Source organism: Suricata suricatta, chromosome 12 (assembly GCF_006229205.1).
Source record: "Suricata suricatta isolate VVHF042 chromosome 12, meerkat_22Aug2017_6uvM2_HiC, whole genome shotgun sequence".
NCBI lineage: Eukaryota > Metazoa > Chordata > Mammalia > Carnivora > Herpestidae > Suricata > Suricata suricatta.
The window spans coordinates 37,504,765-37,522,958 of NC_043711.1; the positions used below are offsets into that span (position 1 = coordinate 37,504,765).

The window sequence follows — 18,194 nt, forward strand, 5'->3', positions numbered from 1 at the left end:
CTGATGACATTAAAGATCAAAGATATACATTGGAGACATGCTGTACTGTTGTTAAATGAATTTAATTTTGTGTAAAGTGGTAGAAATATTTTCTTCAACAAATTATCTACAGATATAAAATCGCAACCACAAATCTACAAAAAAAAAAAAAAGCAAGCTACTGAATTAAATCTGATTGGCTACCTCTCTGCTGTGTGTGTATCTGTGCTATCTGTCTAATAATTTCATTTGCTACGGTTAGCAGAAGCAAAAAAATAATATGTATTTCCTCAATTTAATTGTTCTTAAATATGAATATTTTATACCTATATGTGTATGTATATGGGTGTGAATATATACCCATATATAGATAGATATTCAATATGCTGGAATTCCTCCCTATCTCTCCTCACCCCTGTTAAACTTACAGTCAAACACTCAACTATAAAAAAGTTAGAGCATAGGGAGAGGAAGGGTAAAAGAGAGCTGGGAGAGTGAGGGACACAAATCATGAAAGACTGAAAATGAACCATGGACTGAAGGGGGAGGGGGAGGGAGGGAAGGGTGTGATGGTCATGATGGGGGGCACTTGTGGGGAGAGGCACTGGGTGTTATATGGAAACCAATTTGAAAATAAACTATTAAAAAAATAAAAAGTTAGAGCTGAGAAAGTTTTAGAAACAATCTAGTCCACACTTACAAAGTTATATAATCTTAACACAGTTGTAAAAATTATTGATTTGGGAGTCAAACAGACCTGAATCCAAGGTCCACTTCTACAATGTTTTAATGAGCAAATAACTACCTCTGAGGCTCTGTTCTATGTGTGCATTATGGGGGATCACAATAATATGTATTTTTCCTGTATGACTATCAGGGGATTACATGACACAACCCATTTACAATGATTAGGTAAGTACATTGCACCTCATAAGCACTCAAGACATAAGCTAACAGAGGAGAGATGAGAACAAAACTTAGTGACTGACTCTTACTTCAGTAGTCCCAATGGTCATAATGACCTTCTTCACTTCAGCCTACTCTCTTCTCATTAAGACTAAGGAGAAGAAGATTAGCAAATTAGGATAGCGTTTTGAAAATAGAGTCATACTTCTTGACTGAACAGCATTATAAAAATAAAATTCTTGTGTTCTGCAAAACATGAAAGGAACTCTAGTTCTTTATGTTACTTCTTTAGAAAATCAATTTGTGGCTTTAAGATATATCTTCCGATACAGCCTCACCCCTGCCAGGAACAAATAATGTCATTGTAAATGGAAAAGTCAACAACAGACAATCAACAAGCTATGTTACAAGCCAGTGAAGAGTCACATTTTGATAGACAATACAGCTATGTTATTATATGTTAAAATAAGGTAATACAAAGTACTTAATCTAAAAATAAAACAACCCAAAGATCTATAATTTCTAGAATAATTCTATAAAAATAACCAGCTAGAAATTTATTTAGCTTTTCTTTGTAAATAAAAGTTCTCTCCATATAACTTTTAATGCACTATTGATGAGCACAATTCAACAAAACTCAAATAAAATTTTGCAGATGCACTATAAACTATAAAAAGAAAAGCACAGAGTTAGACACCACTGGGATAAAATTGTGTTTAAGGATGAGATCCTATACTTGACCTCAAATAAACTAACATGTAATAGAGTGAATGAGTCATGTACAGAATGTAAGAATACTAAAAGGCCAAGGTAAGTGCCAAAAGTAACATGTGGGGATTCTTATGGAAATAAAATATTGGTTAATTGATGCAAAAAAGACAAAGGGGAGTAACTTCCCTTTGACTGGTCTTTGAAAAGGTCCCTTCCTCTTCCTACTAGCACTAGGCAAGGATGGCATGGGGAATACAGGAATTTGAGGATCAAGAATTCTCTTATGTAAGTGGCCAGAAGCATATATATATATATATATATATATATATATATATATATATATGTATATGTATATTTTTTTTCCACCAGGATCTAGTACAATAAAATTTAAGGGCCACTGAGGTCACAGAGACAGAGGTTTAAATATCAGCTCTGTCTCTTACTGTGGGTCAAATGCTTATTTTTTTTTAACACCTCAGTGTCTTCGTCTTTAAAGCAGGGAAGATGATAATCAGATCTCCCACCTGAATGTGAGAACAATATAACATAGTACACATACAGAGTCAAGTTTGGTGCCTGGCACACAGAAAGTATTCAGTATGGTTATTTAAGTGACACTGATGGTAGTGATGGTGGTGGTAGTGGCTATACTGATTCTACCCCTCCAGGACAGATCTGATGAGGAGTAGAGTTGAAGGACCTCTGGTGTTCATTAGGCTTTAGAAGCACTCCTTAATAAACATAAGGGGATTATTCAAATGATGATGTTCAATTTAAGAAAAGGAAGGACATCAGATTTGTTCAACTACTTAATAATATTAGTAGTGATAGGATTTATGGAAGTTAAAAAGTATTAAGTGATTACTATATGCGAAACAATATGCTAAATGCTTTACTCACAACGATGCGATGCAGTAGGTCCTAGTATTATTACTCCTTTTATCAAGTGTAAACTTACAGGAGTTAAAAAAAACACCTAACATCCCACTGTCAATACATAATGGAAATGAGTTCAAATTCAGTCTGCTTGACTTGTTCTTAATCACTAAAGTATGAAATTAACCATTTTGCCCTTTGCCTGACTTCTCTTCTGAGGCTTGAATATTTCTTTCAATTTCCTGGATGAAGAGAGAAAATTTTCTCTCCTTGACCCTGCCAACTTCCCTTTTCAAAACAGGATTGTTTCAATGAGCAGCAGTGAAAATGCTGTCTCCAAGTCCAGCCACTTTGATGACTAATGATCAGATAACAGTGGAAGCAAATGCTCTGTCACAATCCTACCCTTGTACAGAAACATGACAGTAATAGAAGTGGTGGGGAGGAGACAATGAAATGATGCATAGGAGAGATAGTACCTAGCATGGTGATCATGATGATGATGATGATGTCGTTGTTGTTGTTGTTGATGATGATGATGATGATAAATAGACCGTGCTATGCTCTAGGCATTGTATAAGTGTTTGGTATAGGTAATTTCATTTAATCTTGAAAACAGTCCTAAAAGGATGGAATATTATCCTCACGTTATAGACGGGAAGATTGAGGGGCAGATAATCATGTAAATTGATCCAGCTTATATAGTTAGCAAATGGAAAGCAGGAATTTGACCTATATCCTGGTGCCTACAATCTTAACCATTATAAGCTACACTGCCTTCTGAAAATATAAAAATTCTAGTGATCTTTCCCATAACCCACTCCTGCACTGAAAGCTTAAATAAATCTAAGAGAAAGAAACAGTAACCATGGAGTGTAATACCTGAGACAGTGTCAGTCATTTCAAAACAATGTACTTTGCTCATATGATACAGCTCTTGTGATAATCTTTTCAACCGATTTTCAAGAAACAGGAAGCAAGGATACATCGTTATTTACAAGGAAGGTGAGACAGTATATTTGACATTGGTCTCAGCAGGCATACATGCTAGTAGATTTTCCCCACCTACCAAATCCAAAAGCATATTTCACTGCCATGTTGTTTTTCATAACCCTATTCTTTTAGTATCTGCCATTCATCCTCTGGCCTCTTCCTTTCTCCATTTCTGTAAGAAAGATGCTAAGTGTATGTTCTCTGATGTGAAGAGGGTGTGTTACAACAGAGAGCCATGGTGCCTCAATGCTGTTGTTGTTGTTTTCATCTTAATTCTATTATGCCAACTCCACTGAACTTAATGATAGTGAATACAGAATTACACAATTACTCTCTGTTCTGTTCTTCAGATGCTATATTTTGATAAAATTTACTACATGCTGCTCTCCCCCTGAACACTAGACATGGATGTGTTGGTATAAAATTTGTTATAATTGCAATTAAAATTTAGCTTACATAATGACAGTGTTTAAATACAATTATAGATGTGTAGAGATAGCATGGTCATTCATTTTTTAGTATAAGAACATGCTTTGACCAGTATCTGATAATCAAATGAAGAAAAAACAGAATTTTGATTGATCTACAAAAACTGTTAAAGAATTTGTAAAAACCTAAAGGGAGCTCATAACCAGTAAGATAAAATTTTCCCCAATATGTTTTCAATTGCAAAGTGAATGGAAGATATGACATGCCTGGCAAAATTGATCAAAGTAAGGTACCCATAATGGGACAGGCCCATTATTTTTCCTTGAATACCTGGGTGTCTGCTTAGACTCTCCTAAACAATTGGACTTTGAACAACAAAGGTTTGAACTGTGTGAGTCCACTTATACATGGAGTTTTTCAATGAATACAGTACAGTCCTGTAAATATCTTTTTCCTTCCTTATTATTTTTAGTAATATTTTTTCTGTAGTTTACTTTACCCTAAGAATACAGTACATAAAACATATAACAAACAAAATATGTGTTAATTAAATGTCTATGTCATCACTAAGGCTTCAGGTAAATGGTAGGGTATGAAGTTTTCGGGGACTCAAAAGCTGTATTTGAATTTTTAAATGTGTGGGGGTCATTACCTTTGGCTCCGACATTGTTCAAGGGTCAAGTGTATATCAGTAATGCAAATCCTCAACTTTTATATTTTATAAACATTATATATATATGTGTGCATGTATGTATGTATGTATGTATAAAGTGACACTGAACTAGACAGTTCAAAATTACTTTTAATTAAAGAGATATTCTATCACAACTAACTTAAACCTTACAAAATATAGTTACTGCTACATTATCAGAGTGGAAGTTAGGAGACTGAAATGTTTATTCTAAATGTTTGTAGTTATGGTGTCTTGACTTAAAACAATTGTGTCACAAATAGTGTTAAAATCATTGTGACATCATTTTGTTGAGTTCTACTCCAAAAACAAACTATATATTTTTTTCATTTCAGACAATTGTCTTTAGCTAGTAGATATTAAATTCTGGGGGAACACACAGTGTTAACTGCATTATCTCATTTAATCTTTAAACTACTACTCCCATGTAGTCATTCTTAGTTTCTCCATTTTAGGAAAATATATCTCTAGTCTATATCTGTCTTCATAACTGCAGACTTGTATGTCCAACTGTGCATTCAACATCTCTACTTGGATGTCAAAAAATTTCTCAAACCTTCTACCTCCAAATCTGATCTTTGATTCCCCAGATGTGCTCTACGCCAAATCTCTTCCATCTAAAGTGATAGTAATCCCACCTTTCCAATTGCTCAGGCCCCCACATCTTGAATTCACCTTGTCCATTTTCTTCCTTTCATATCTCCCATTCAATTAACCAGGAAATACTGTCACCCTCTTCCAAATGTATCACTTCTTGAATGATCTGCTGCTAAAATTTTGGCCCACTACACCACCAACCATCTCTGAGGCACCTGTAATCACCTCCTATGATTATCCCTGATTCCACTCTTAACCCCAGCCTCAATACCACAGATGAAATTGTTTTAAACCAAGAGACAGATCATGCTAAAATCCCACTACTCATTGCCTACACTTAAGGTAAGACAAAACACGTGTGATGGCTTCCAAAGACTTCCAAGGCTTCCCAATCTGCCCTGTCCTCTCTCTAACCTCAAGCCCTCTTGCTGCCCCTTTCTCTTCATGACTTACTCGTCATAGTGGCATCCTTGATGTTCCTCCAACCTGCCAGGCGTATTCCAGCCTTAGTGTTCTGGCACTAGTTGTCCCTACTCACAGGGGATTGTCTTCCCCTAATCCATTCTGACAATTCCCTCACTTCATGTCTTTCTTCAACTGTCACCTTATGAAATCCACCCTGATAACCATAGTTAAAAACAGAACCCACCTGTACACCTCCCAGTACTACCAACCAAACATTCCTCAGCATGTTTCACGTTCTTTTCCTTATTCCATGGGGGCTCATCAATTAACATACTGTAGGACTTATTTATAAGATTCATCTGTTTCCATACAAGAGTGTAAGCTAAGAGGCAGAAGAACATAGATAGGAGGAAGGAAAGAGGAGAGGGTAGGAAAGGAGAAGGGAGAGCATGCTTCTTGTCTATTTTAGTCACTGATATGTCCAAGCACAAAGAACAGTGCACAAGGGGATGCTTAATAAATATTTCTGGAAAAAAATACAGATGAGGAAACTAGTGGAAGAACTCAAAAAGTTTAAGTAAGTCCCGCAAGGTTCTATAGCTACAAAAAGGTCACAGTGGACTTCAAACTTGGGGCTGGCTAACCCCAAAGCCCATTGCTCTTAGCCTGTCAGGTATCTAAGTCCATGGCATTTCTCATTCACCTTAATCAGCACCATAGAAATTTCCACTCCACTGAATAGTACCACTAATGTGATTTCCCTCTTTCTATATATGTGTAATATTTTCCATTTAAGCAAAGGAAGAGAAAGAGTGAAATCCAGCATGGATTATTATGGTAATTTTACAGTAAATTTAGTAATAGTGACATTTAAGAAATAGTTATATTTAGTAATAGCATAATAATAATAATAAAATAAAATAATAATAATAATAAAATAATAGCTTTTAAATGTATTCAACACTCATCACATGCTAACTCAGTGCTAAAATATTCCCATGCATATTTCGTGCAATCTTTACAGTTACTTATCAGACAAGTACACTTGTATCACTCTCATTTCAAATATAAGAAAGATGATAAGAAATGTACCTGTTTCATCAAGGTGAGACTGGTAATAAGTAGTGAGGATGAATTTAAAATAAAATCTAACTCCAGAATTTTATTCTTCACCCCTACATGGAAATTCTGATGACTCCTTTGATAATAGTAAGTTTCCTCCAGGAAAACATCCTGCATTATGTCTGCCTTTGCTACTACATTCAGAACATAGTCAAGTTTAAAACCTGATAAAAATGTTTAAGTAGTACTTTAACAAATGGAAATATTTTCATCTAAACAATAAGGCAGAAAGGCAGGCTGAGCCCTTGAAGTGGCTTCGTTGTTATCTTCCAACAAGAACAAGAAAAAGAATTGGAAGCCACAGAATGGAGAGAGCACATCATCCAGAGATGGAGAGTTCTGTAAATGCCCAATTATAAAACTATTTACTGCAGCACTTCCATAGCAAGAGGCAAAATAATCCATTAAACTGAAAATTCTCCTTCCCCTCACTCTATGGTCCACACAAACATTAATGTTGCATTTATTAGGATGTATTTCCTGTACTCTATCAACTTGACTTTCAGGAATTGTATTAATACAGTTCTCTCACTTTGCACATATATCTGAATGATGGATTTCCCCACTTGAGGTTTGCAGAAAGAGTGGAGTAAATGAAATAAAGTTCAGGAAGAGCCATCATAATCCATAGTGATGGGCACTGAATTAGGACAAAGAGAAACATCTTTTCTCTTTTATTTGCATGAAAAGTCTACTATGTATTTATTGCCTACATGCAGGGCTACCCTGTTGAATAAAAGACAACAACAGTCTTGCATTTGGGCATGAAGATTTATGTGCTCAACTTTTAACAGACCTACAGGATTAATCTCCATTGTAGAACAAAAAAAAATATTATTTCTTTCTGGAAATAGATGTGGTTAAGCAATCAGCCACTTTCATGTCTTCAAATTTCACTACAGTTTCAGGGTAGGTGAATTCTAATTATTTTAAGTATTTCTGCATTTGTGCAACATTTGAACAGCATTCATAGTGGATAAAACTAAGGTCCTGTCAGACGAACCTGAATGTGAATCTAGACTTCACTACTTACCAGTCATGTGACTTTGGGGTCTGAGAATCTCTTTCTTCAGCTGTATGGTGGGGATAATAATATGACTTGTGCAGAACTATTTTAAGAACTAAATGAGATAAAGTATTTATAGTGTATGGCATAATGGCTCATAGCAAATATCAAATTATTACTGTGGTCACTACTACTGTTATTGAAAAGACAGAACTTTGGTTCTCATAAAACAAGATATGTATCCTATATTGTTGTAACTTCATATTATTTTATTTTTGACCTTATAATAACTTGATCCAAGAAACATTTAGCAGTAAATATAATTGAAAGGAGGTTATTTGTCAAACATGGAAATACTGTAATCATGAATGCTGACATTATACTCTTCTCAGATATTTACCTGCAAAAAGATTCTGTTTTTCTTTCATTAGGTGCATAAAATACATATATTTACTATGCGTTTGACAAAAAGTCCATGAATTCATTGGTCTGACTGTATGTTGCATAACTGTCCCCTAAACAGTAGTCATATATACAGGTTAGTTGTTGGGGGAATGTTGTTTGTGACTGTTCTTTTTAGCCTATTTTAAGTAAAAGGGGAGGACAAGTAGTTAGGCTCAATGCTTACTGTAAAGTGACCCAGGAGTTTAATGTATTTTGTACTCCATTACGCCATGAAAATGCTTCTCTGCCCTGGAGACATCAACAAAAGATTTGCTTTAATGAAGAGAAGCAAGTATAGTTCTAAAGCTTCCAAATAGGAGGCCTATATGCTGTACTCTACATCAGAAGTATTCATCTTCTCTCTCAATTGCATCAAGATGTGGTAACAAATCCTTCAGGTTAATAAAGCAAATGTTGAGAAGAGGGGGAAGAATGCAGAGTTCTGAATATCTCAAAAGTGAGCTAGAAGGATTATACTTAAAGCAAAGAAAATATTACATATTATTTCTCACTCAGTGAATGCCAGTCAGCAAACGTTACATTAAGGTAAGAATGTATCTTGTTTTGGCTAGGGGGCTTTAAAAAAAAACTTTTTTTCTTTTAATGTTTATTATTTATTATGAAGAGAGGGGGGGGGAGGGAGAGAGAGAGGCAGAGCACAAGTAGGAGAGGGTTAGAGAGAGAGGGAGACACAGAGCCTGAATCAGGCTCCAGGCTCTGAGCTGTCAGCACACAGCCCAATGCAGGGCTAGAACTCATGAACTGCGAGATCATGACCTAGGCCTAAGTCAGATGCTTAACTGACTGAGCTACCCAGGTGTCCCTGGCTAGGAGCCTTTTAACTGCACATGGCTGAAAACAAACTCAAAATCGTAGAAGGAATTTTGGTTAATTTATTTATTTTAAGAACAAGTGCTGAAAATTCAGGCATTCAGCTAGACTCAGATACAGGTGGGTTTGAGAGTATCAGAATATCAACAGGGCTTTCTCTCCATCACTCAACCTTCCCTACCTCTGTATGACTTTATTCTACAGAAAGTCTTGTCTTGTGTTGGATGGCCACTGGGAGTCTCAGAGTCGTATTTCCCTAACTTAGAAATTCCAGAGAGAAGAGCCAATTTTCCCATTTTCCTCCGACAAAAATGTCTTGGGAAGGATTCTGATAGGGTTCTGGCCAAGGTCAGATGCTTATACCTGAAGCTATCACCTCCTTTGCTTGTGTTCAGTCTGGGTACTGGGGCCAGGGAGGAGGCAGGAAGTCCTTATCTGGCAGTTTTCCAAAAGAAAGCTTGGTGTTCTTGCAAGATGAAAGAGGACAGAACACTGGATAATGAAAGCTAGATCTGTCTCTATAAATCCCATGGCTCTTGCTCCCTGCCCCACATCTTAAGACCACACAGTAAGCTAACCCAGAAGTCATTTTCCTTAATACCAGCCTTGATATACATGACTAAGGAGTACACCAGCAAAACAAAAAGGGGAAAAGTCAGGATATGAGAAATGAGCTAGACTGATACTAATTAAGATACCTGTGAAAATATTCTTTAAAAGTTCCCCTAAATTCACTGAAAACTCTAAGTGGGAGTTGGAAATATCATGTCATGGAGTTTGGACTAGAGCGAGTTTTTTTTTTTTTTCCTAAACAAACTATTACCTAAAGAGATTAAAGACTTAGAAACATTTGTTTTTAAAGAAAAAAAATCATGTGAAGTAACAGGCCTGTAAAAATTAAGAAACTGATTTAGGGTAACAGGGCTAATGAATGGCAGGATTGAGACTGGAGTGCATTTAGTGTAATCTGGCTATGGTTTTTTAAGTCCATGACCCAGCCTATATGTGTAGGAAATGGAGCATATCTGATTTGTTATACTCTAAATATTTATGAAAATGAAGCAAAGGCATCATTATTTCCATTAGTTTTAAAGAGAAAAAATGCCCAAAGGCATCTTAATTTCATGGGCATGTATACATAAAATATAAATGTGGAGGTATCTTCAAATATAGTATGTGCCAGCCTCTATTCCTTCCCTCTCTGCTCCTTTCAAAAATGCCCCTTTAAAAATTTCCCACTCACCATCTGTTAGGTAAATTTCCTGAAACACAGTAAATGTGGAGACAGAGATTGTTATAGAGCCTATCCAAATGGCACTGACACCTGTATTTATGAAATTTTAAAAAGAGTAGGTTAGAGTTGTTTTAAAAAAAAAAGTCATACTATAGTAATACCACATCATCTTCAGTACCCAGGTCTACCCAATTACATAAGATGGAGAGAAAGACACAAAAGAGGGAGCAAAAGAAAGAAGGGAGAAGAAAACTAGGTATGTGTATGTAAAATGTCCTGAAAGTTTGAGATTATGTTCAAACTTCAATGAACAAAAGGACGACATTTAGAAATTTACAAATGTTTCATTTATGGTATAAGGTCCACAGGTTTAGATTTGCAATATGCTCAAACAAGAGTCAAGTTGGCCACTTTTTCCATCTACTTGCTTTGGAAGGAACAAAGCAACTAAAACAGATGCCATTCAATTTCAAGTCTACAGCTTAGACCATGTCACTGGCCATGAAATATTGTTCATTCAGAGTCAGAATGTAGCAAGAATAATTTATACTCTCAGAGTGTTTGCTCTCAAGTCAATAACAGAGAAGCCTTGAATAAAAACACGCCTATTACTTTCCACTATAATATATCTTACTTATAGGCCATAAAACAGTGGTCAGGGGAGATTTATCCTTTGGACATCATATTATATAAGCTCTCTACTTTAAGCCATCTCCACTCTGTGATTATTTTTTAAATATGTTACTCATAGTCAAAATTAATTTACATTTAATCTTTCTTAGCATTAAAAGAGTATTATTTTGTACAGGCTCAGAAACAAATCTCCAGAAATTCCTCCCTGATGCTTCTCTGAGGCTGAAAATGCATTGCAGGATGGTTGCAGTGACTTAATTCTTGTTGGCAGAGCCCTGGTCACACACTAATTTCATTAGCCTCAAATTCCTAGATTTGAAAGACCCAGTGGACATCATTCCTGTCCTCTGACATGGCACTTACTAATCAAGTCAGTGTTCATACAGAGAGAAAGGAGAGAGAGAGAGAGAGAGAGAGAGAGAGAGAGAGAGAGAGGGAGAGAGAGAGAGAGAAAGAATTGCTCAGCTCACATCTTTGGTCTAGTACACCAGCAGGCAAATGAAAATCCAAAGTCATAGACACTATTTACATCTGAGGAGTCATTCTTGCTCAGGTCCTAATTTTCAAGAAAGAACTTCATCCCAGTTTTTTCTGGCAACACCATTAGTTACATTTATTACTATCTCATTACTCCTTCCTGTCCCCTGCCCCCAGTGTTTAGCACTTAAGTCACTAAGGATTCCTTCCTCCAGCCTAGAAGCTTATCTTACCATAATTTTTTATCTCAAATGATAGGTTTGGCATGGTCCCCACAGCAACCTACTGGGCCCTGGAAAAAAAAAAAACCTCAAATCTCTGGAGAGCTAAGAATTCAGTCATTTAGAGAAGTTTCTTTTATATAGGACAATCTTAATTGAGCTATGAACCTGCAGTCCCAGAGAAGATTCACCTACAGTTCTTTCCCTCTCTCTAAATTGATTGTGCTTTAGAACAATGGGTCTGTGTGCCACTATCCTCTTTATTCATTTTGTAGGCTTACAGACTCTGGGGAACTAGGGATTAGACGTGTATGTCCTGGAGCTCCTAAGATCACGTGCAAAAAAAGTCTACTGGAAGAGACTGTTGGAATATATAACTATATATTCCAAGGGGGCAATGGTGAAACAGGATGCCCATACCAAGATTTATACCAAGCTTGCAGCACAAGCCACAAGTTGGTGCATTCCTTCTGCTCCCCAGCCTCTTCTCCATAAATGCAGGTGAAAACTGGGGGCTCTTTTTCCCTCAGCTGTTCAGTCCAACAAGGATAGCTGCAATTTGCAAATTAGAGGAAAATGACAGTGTTTTCTCTGAATGGTTTTGGTCCCAACCCACACTGCTAACATTAGCATTCAGTTCCTTTTCTTCTGAGCCCAGGGAATGGGGGAATAAGGCAAACTATTTCTTTTCCTCAGGAGAGCCTCAGGTTCACACACCAGAGGAAGAATCAGCTCCCCCTGGAATCTTTCTCAGCAAACACAGTCCATCACCCTCATCTGCACTCCCTCTGGACTTTAACATTTCACTCTTCTTCAGACAATCGGGCCCATCTGCAGTACTACCCCTGCTCTGAGTGAAGAGAGAAACAGCACCGAAATAATTGAAAAATGTAAAACACCAAACATGCCTTCAACCTCCAGGGCTCGGGGCTCTCAGGGCTGTGAGTCGCCCCAGTGGTTCTCCGGTGATCTCTGACCTCACTTTCTCCTGCAGCATTGCCCTCTTAAGTTGCCTGGCTTTAAGCTCAGACAGGAAGGAAGCACTTCTGGGGTTTCCTTACAAAAACTCAGCCTCCTCCCAAAAGCATCATCTCAGAAGGAAGCCTGCCCCCAAAGCATTTTTGGGTTTGCAGATACCTAGGGATTCCCACATTCATATACTCCAAAAGTGTTAGGGATGATCAGAAGATCAGAGGGGCCATACCAGGCTGCAGCCTTGGCCAGACACCCTTCTGGTGCACAAACTTCACACTCCTAGAAGCTGATGTGGTGACAGCTTAAATCTTATAAGGAATCCCCTCCAGAAACCCAAGATTCTTAGGGAAAGCATTTGGAAGGGAGCCAATTTAGATATAGGGAGCATAAAGGACACCAGGGTTAGCCAGAACATCTGGAGAAGGGATTAATTGGGCTTGGACACTACAAGGCGGGGAGAAGAGCTGTGCATTAGGAAAGGATCATCTCAAGAAAGAGAGGGGGAAAAATTGAGGGTTGGGGGTAGAGAGGGAGAAAAGAAGCAGAAACTGAAAAAGAGGAGAGAAAAAGAGAAAAACAAAGGAGGGAGAAAGAAAAAAATGAAATACAAAGAAAAACGGAGGAACAAGGAGAAGGGAACCTACAATCACACAGACCCTGGAACTCAATTTCTTAAAATCCAAAATGCATCAGTTTATACCCAATGCAGCACAGGAGCCACGGGGCACAAAATGCGGGAGCAGGCGGAGAGTGAGCACTGCAGTAGAACCCACCGCTCAGCTGCCCCGGATCCGCCTTCCTCCCATTTTCGCCGCTGCCCTCTGGCGCCCGGCGCAGGAGGGTCGCTGGCATTGCTCAGCGCACCCTAGTGCCTGCATCTAGGCGCCTTCTTGCCTAGCTTCCGGAATCGTTTTCAGAGCCGAGGGGTTGGGGGGCTGTGAAAGGGAGGTCGTGGGAAGGATGGGCGGAGGGTGGAGGCAGCGAAAGCGATTTTGTTTCGCAGTTAGCATGAGCTCATCCCTGGGCTCTGGAGTGGCAGGAGTAGAAAGCTGATCGCCCAGCTCCAGCCAGTGGCCGGACTGCAAATGCAATTTAGACGGTGCAAACAATTGCCCAGAGCAAATCACCCGGGGGTCACGTCTGCGGGTGGCATCTCCCCACTTGGGGAGCGTCCCCGTACCTTCCACCCCAAGCCCTCGCGGAGACAGGCTACAGGTCGGGAGATCCAACCCGAGAGAGGATGGGCAACTGACATCCACACGTAGGTGAAGACCTAGCCCTCGGTTTAAAAAGTGCCTCCCTAAGCTCTTCTTGAAATTTTCCAAGGGAGCTGCGGCTTGCCAGGCGGCTTGGGGCTGGGAAGCTGGGGAGTTGAGAAATGCCCAGTTTCGAGGCGTCTTCTCATCTTTCATATTCCATGAGCCTAACCGGCTCTCACAGGAGCCCGGTACTTTTACAAGCCTGTTTTTGGACCATATTTCACTCTAACGCAAACCCATTTAAATCATCGCCTTGTTTTTCGCAGATTGCTTCTTGTAAATGGGGCCATAAATCCAGGATGTCAAGCCGGATGGAGTGGAGAGCGGACAGGGGAGAGATGGAAGGGAAATGAACCAAGCAGGGAAGGTACCTCGTCGGGTGGGGTGGGAGGGATTCGCAGGATCTCCAGGGTGAAAATGCACGAAGGCTGACCTGACCCCGCACCCCTGGAGTCTGAGCCAGCTTTTAGGATTCGGAGCGCGGGGAGCTAAGGCGCGTTCTGCCCCGGAGGGAGCGCCTCCCTACCTGGAAGAGCCTCAGGATGTTGGCTACCATGATGGAGACCGAACTCCCTGAAGCCCCAATCACTCCAACTACTTTCTCCGGCTTGACGAAAACCGGAGGCTCGCCGTTGGTGCAGCGCACGTCGGAGGTGTCCTTCTGGATGAGCGCCTGGACGAAAGTGAGCGACTGCTCGAGCGCGTAAGTGTCCCTGGAACAAGTGTCCAGGATCCGCGCGCCCAGCGTCACGTTGGGCAGCAGGTTGGGATCGCTGTTGATCTGGTCCAGGGCGTAGAGCATTGCTTCCAGCCTGTGGATCCCGTTCTCCCTCTTGATGTCGCCGCAGGGCACTCCGCTAGGACCCTTGGCATGCACGGGGAACAGCCCCCCGAGGGTGACGTCCCCCTCGATCCGGATAGAGTGCGGGGCGTACATCTCCTGGCCGCGCGCCGCCGCCGCCAGCGCGCACAGGAGCACCTCCAGCACGCAGCAGGGGAACTTCATCAAAGTCAGGACGCGGAGCAGCTTCCCCAGCTGGACCATGCTGCTCCGGCTGCTGCGGTGGTGGCGGCAGCGCTGGAGGGGATGGTGGCGGGCTCGCCGGGGTCCGGGCCCCTTGGGGTAAGGTCCTCCGGGGAAGCCCCGAGGCTTCTGCAGGCTCGGAGGGTGGGGGCGCCCGGGGAGGGGCCGCCAGAGAAGATGGGGGGTCCCGCGGCGCCTGCCAGATTGGGGCTCCGTGCGCTCCCGGGTTCGCCGGCCCGCGCGCCGCGCTCGCGCTCCCCGGCTTGCCGCTCACGCTCTCCAACAACCCAGCACTGGGGAGAGGGCAAGGATTGCTATCGCTTTAAATGGTCGTTCGGCTCCCTCTCCTCCTCCTCCCACTCCCTCCCTCCCTCGCTAGCTCTCCGACTCTCCCCACCCTTCCCAGCGCCCGCCCTCCCCACTGGTTTGCATCATCACGCAGGGAGGGGCTGCGTGCTGAGGTAAGGATGGGGGGAATGGGTGGGCGGCTAAGCAGGGAGTGCCTCCGACTGGGAGTTTCGTGGTCCCCAGGGGATCGAGGGATTGCAGGTCTCAGGCGAGAGCTGAACTCCTGTCTTACGGTAGACGCATTCACCTCGCCCGCCTGCATCCACCGGCACATTCTAGGCACGGGAAGCATCAACCCCAGGAGGGGGCGGGGATGTCTGGTGCTGACTGCTCCCAACCCTGAGGTCTGAGCCCTGGCTGTCAGATCCCAGAGAATGCGGGGGAGTCGCTAGGTAGAGAATGCAGTGATGAAGGGGAATTGGGAGACCCCACTCTCTACTACTATCCATCTGGGCCGGTTTTTCTTAAGAAAGGCACACATACATACAGGAGCCAGATTCATGACTTAAAGAACCTTTACCCGGAGACTTCTTGCGGGGCGGGTGGTGGTGATGGTGGTGGGGAGGAGGAGTAGGCACTGTACAAGCTCTTAGAAAAACATGCCAAGAAACGTTAGTAATATAAGTGCACCCTGGTCTTCAAGGATTACTGGGGAATAGAACAGGATGAACTGAGGTCTCCAGCAAATCTGTGGCGGAAACCTCGGACTCCCTTCTTTCCAGTCTATCATCGCCAGAGATGTAACTGAGAACTCTGTACAGAGCGCACTTTCTTCTCTGGCGCTGACAGGTGTAAGGCATCCAAAGATGCTTCTGGGCTGGTGACAGGTTTTTGCGGGCAGGAAACAGCAGGAAAGAGGTGACAGTAGGAGGAAGAAAGAGGCAGGTAGAAGTCTCCCCGATGATCCAGATGCCTTTCTCTCTTTTTTCTGGCTGGAAATTTGGTAGCTAAATCAGGATACCAGGACAGGCTGCAGTGCAGTTAGGAAGCCGACTTTCAAAGGCGTCCCCTCCTGCAGGCTGAGACCAAACGTGGACTATTAAAGCAACAGGTGGACCTAGTTCCTATATACAAAGAAAGAATAATGTCTCTGTCCTTGGTACCAGAAGGGATTCAGGATGGTTAACTCCTCTCTTGCTCAGGTCTTCTGTTGGAGTGCAGCAAAACTATATTATACAGATTTGAGACTGGAGAGAAAATCAGAAACAAGGCTATACTTGTTGTTGTCGTTGTTCTTGTTCTTGTTGTAAGAAAAATGTCCTGGTACAAAAAAACAAACAACAACAACAACAACAACAACAACAACAACACACACACACACACACACACACACACACACACACACTCCACAGACACAAGACAAGGTCAGAAGACTAGTAGTGGGTTGTCTCTGCCTCCAACTACCTGTATGTCCTCAGCATTTCTGTTTTCTTGTCTAGGTTTTAGTTTCCTTATCAGCGGAATAATGAGATTGAAGAGGATGCTCTCCATGTTATCCCAAATCTTCTGTTAAAACAGGCATACCCCTTTGGCCATGGGGCTCTTTTTAAGCCAGTATCCTCTATTGCTTTATGTATATAAGACCAGTTCTTTGATCTCCAAACAATATAACAAACATTCCCTGCTATAGAGGACTTTTTATTTTTCTTTGGTTACCATCTATTCCTCTCACTTCTAGGGACAGTCCAGGCCATAAGTTTCTTTTTGGATAGCCCCTTCCTCCATGTTCATACTTATGATTTGAGAATGGACCCCACTTCTTATAATTTAGGGCTGGTGACTGGCTATCATGATGAGTTCCAGGATGAGAACAGAGCCCAACCAGAGCCATGCAGGGCTAATCCCTGGACTTTTGCCATAATACCTATTGTAGTGAAACAGGGCTACCACTATCCAATCAACAATTTGTGAGTTAGAGAAAAAAAGGGGGTCTCCCTTCCTCAAAACACTTCAGGTATACCTTTTAGAAAATGTTACACTATTCCTATTTTCTAGGAACACAGCATTATATGGTCTTCTTCAAGGGAACAGTGCTCCAATGAGTATACTGATCTTCTTTTGTATACAATGTGTCAATCAGTCTTAAATGGGATGCCCCTGCTGAAAGCTTACACTGACATGGCCCCCACTCTTTCCTATCAGTCCTGGAGCTGTAAGGATATAAGCCTGTAGTTGTGCCAGGAGCTTGCATATAAACAGAGAGATATTTTTATCCTATAATAAGAGGTATAAGAGAGGGAAGAAGGAAAGGAGAAGTTGGGCTAGGGGTAGAGAGAGATCGGGTCTGATAAAAACATCTGAACTCTTGGATACAGGCATGCCTGGAAGATTGTCTCTGGATTTTCTTCAACTTTACAGAATTTTCTTTCTGTTGTTTGAAGCCAAAAGGATCTAATTCACCTGTTCTAAAATGCTGGCTCAAAAAGGGTGGAAGAGCTAAAAGGGATATCTTAAGGTACCATTAGCTAATCTGGAAAGGGAAAGAGAAGCAAAGCAATAGAAAGGCATACTTGGGAACACAAGCACTATGATCCTAGAACTTAGGCATCAGTGCTTCAAGCTGTATTTCACAGAGACTATATCCTTATTCATTTTTTTTTAATTTAAGGCTACTTTTTAGGAACTTGGTGACAAAAAATATTTGTAAAGTTGGGTAACAAGTAATGTCACTTGATTTTTCACCTGCCCATGTCCCAGTCCACATTTTACTCTTCCATTTCCACTGCACATTTTTTGATTGCTCAATAAATATTTCTTGGCTGACTATAGAATGTTGCCTTATTCTGTGTTCTCTCTTTGCTCTGCTCATTCTCCCCAAACATCTGGCAGCAATCATTATCTTCTTTTTATTGCAATCATCTGTGTTCATGTCTTATTTCCCTTGCCAAGTTGTAAGATCCTTGAGGGTAAGGTATGGTATTATTTATCTTTTTCTCCTGGGCATTGTTTAGAGTGGTGTTTTGTACCTAAGAAGCATTCATGTGTTGAATGAATCAGAGCTGGTTTTGCCATTCCCTGCTGCCTTTATTTGAT

The 18,194-nt window shown here is 41.0% G+C and overlaps 1 protein-coding gene and 1 long non-coding RNA gene across 7 annotated transcripts in view; one reads left to right on the forward strand and one right to left on the reverse strand.

Moving 5' to 3' along the window:
- GRM7 (glutamate metabotropic receptor 7) overlaps positions 1 to 15,087 on the reverse strand; it is an 850,676-nt gene extending 835,589 nt beyond the window's left edge. For all 6 annotated transcript variants that reach the window (XR_003901066.1, XR_003901065.1, XM_029917442.1 and 3 more), the window contains exon 1: positions 14,316 to 15,087. Coding sequence is in view for 4 of the 6 variants with exons in the window: in XM_029917442.1 (XP_029773302.1) it covers positions 14,316 to 14,834 (519 nt within the window). In the remaining 2 variants the exon portion in view is untranslated. The remainder of the gene's footprint in view (positions 1 to 14,315) is intronic.
- The window catches only part of LOC115274059, a 48,448-nt gene continuing 44,596 nt past the window's right edge, over positions 14,343 to 18,194 (forward strand). The window contains exon 1 of the long non-coding RNA XR_003901069.1: positions 14,343 to 14,492. This is a non-coding gene — a long non-coding RNA (uncharacterized LOC115274059). The remainder of the gene's footprint in view (positions 14,493 to 18,194) is intronic.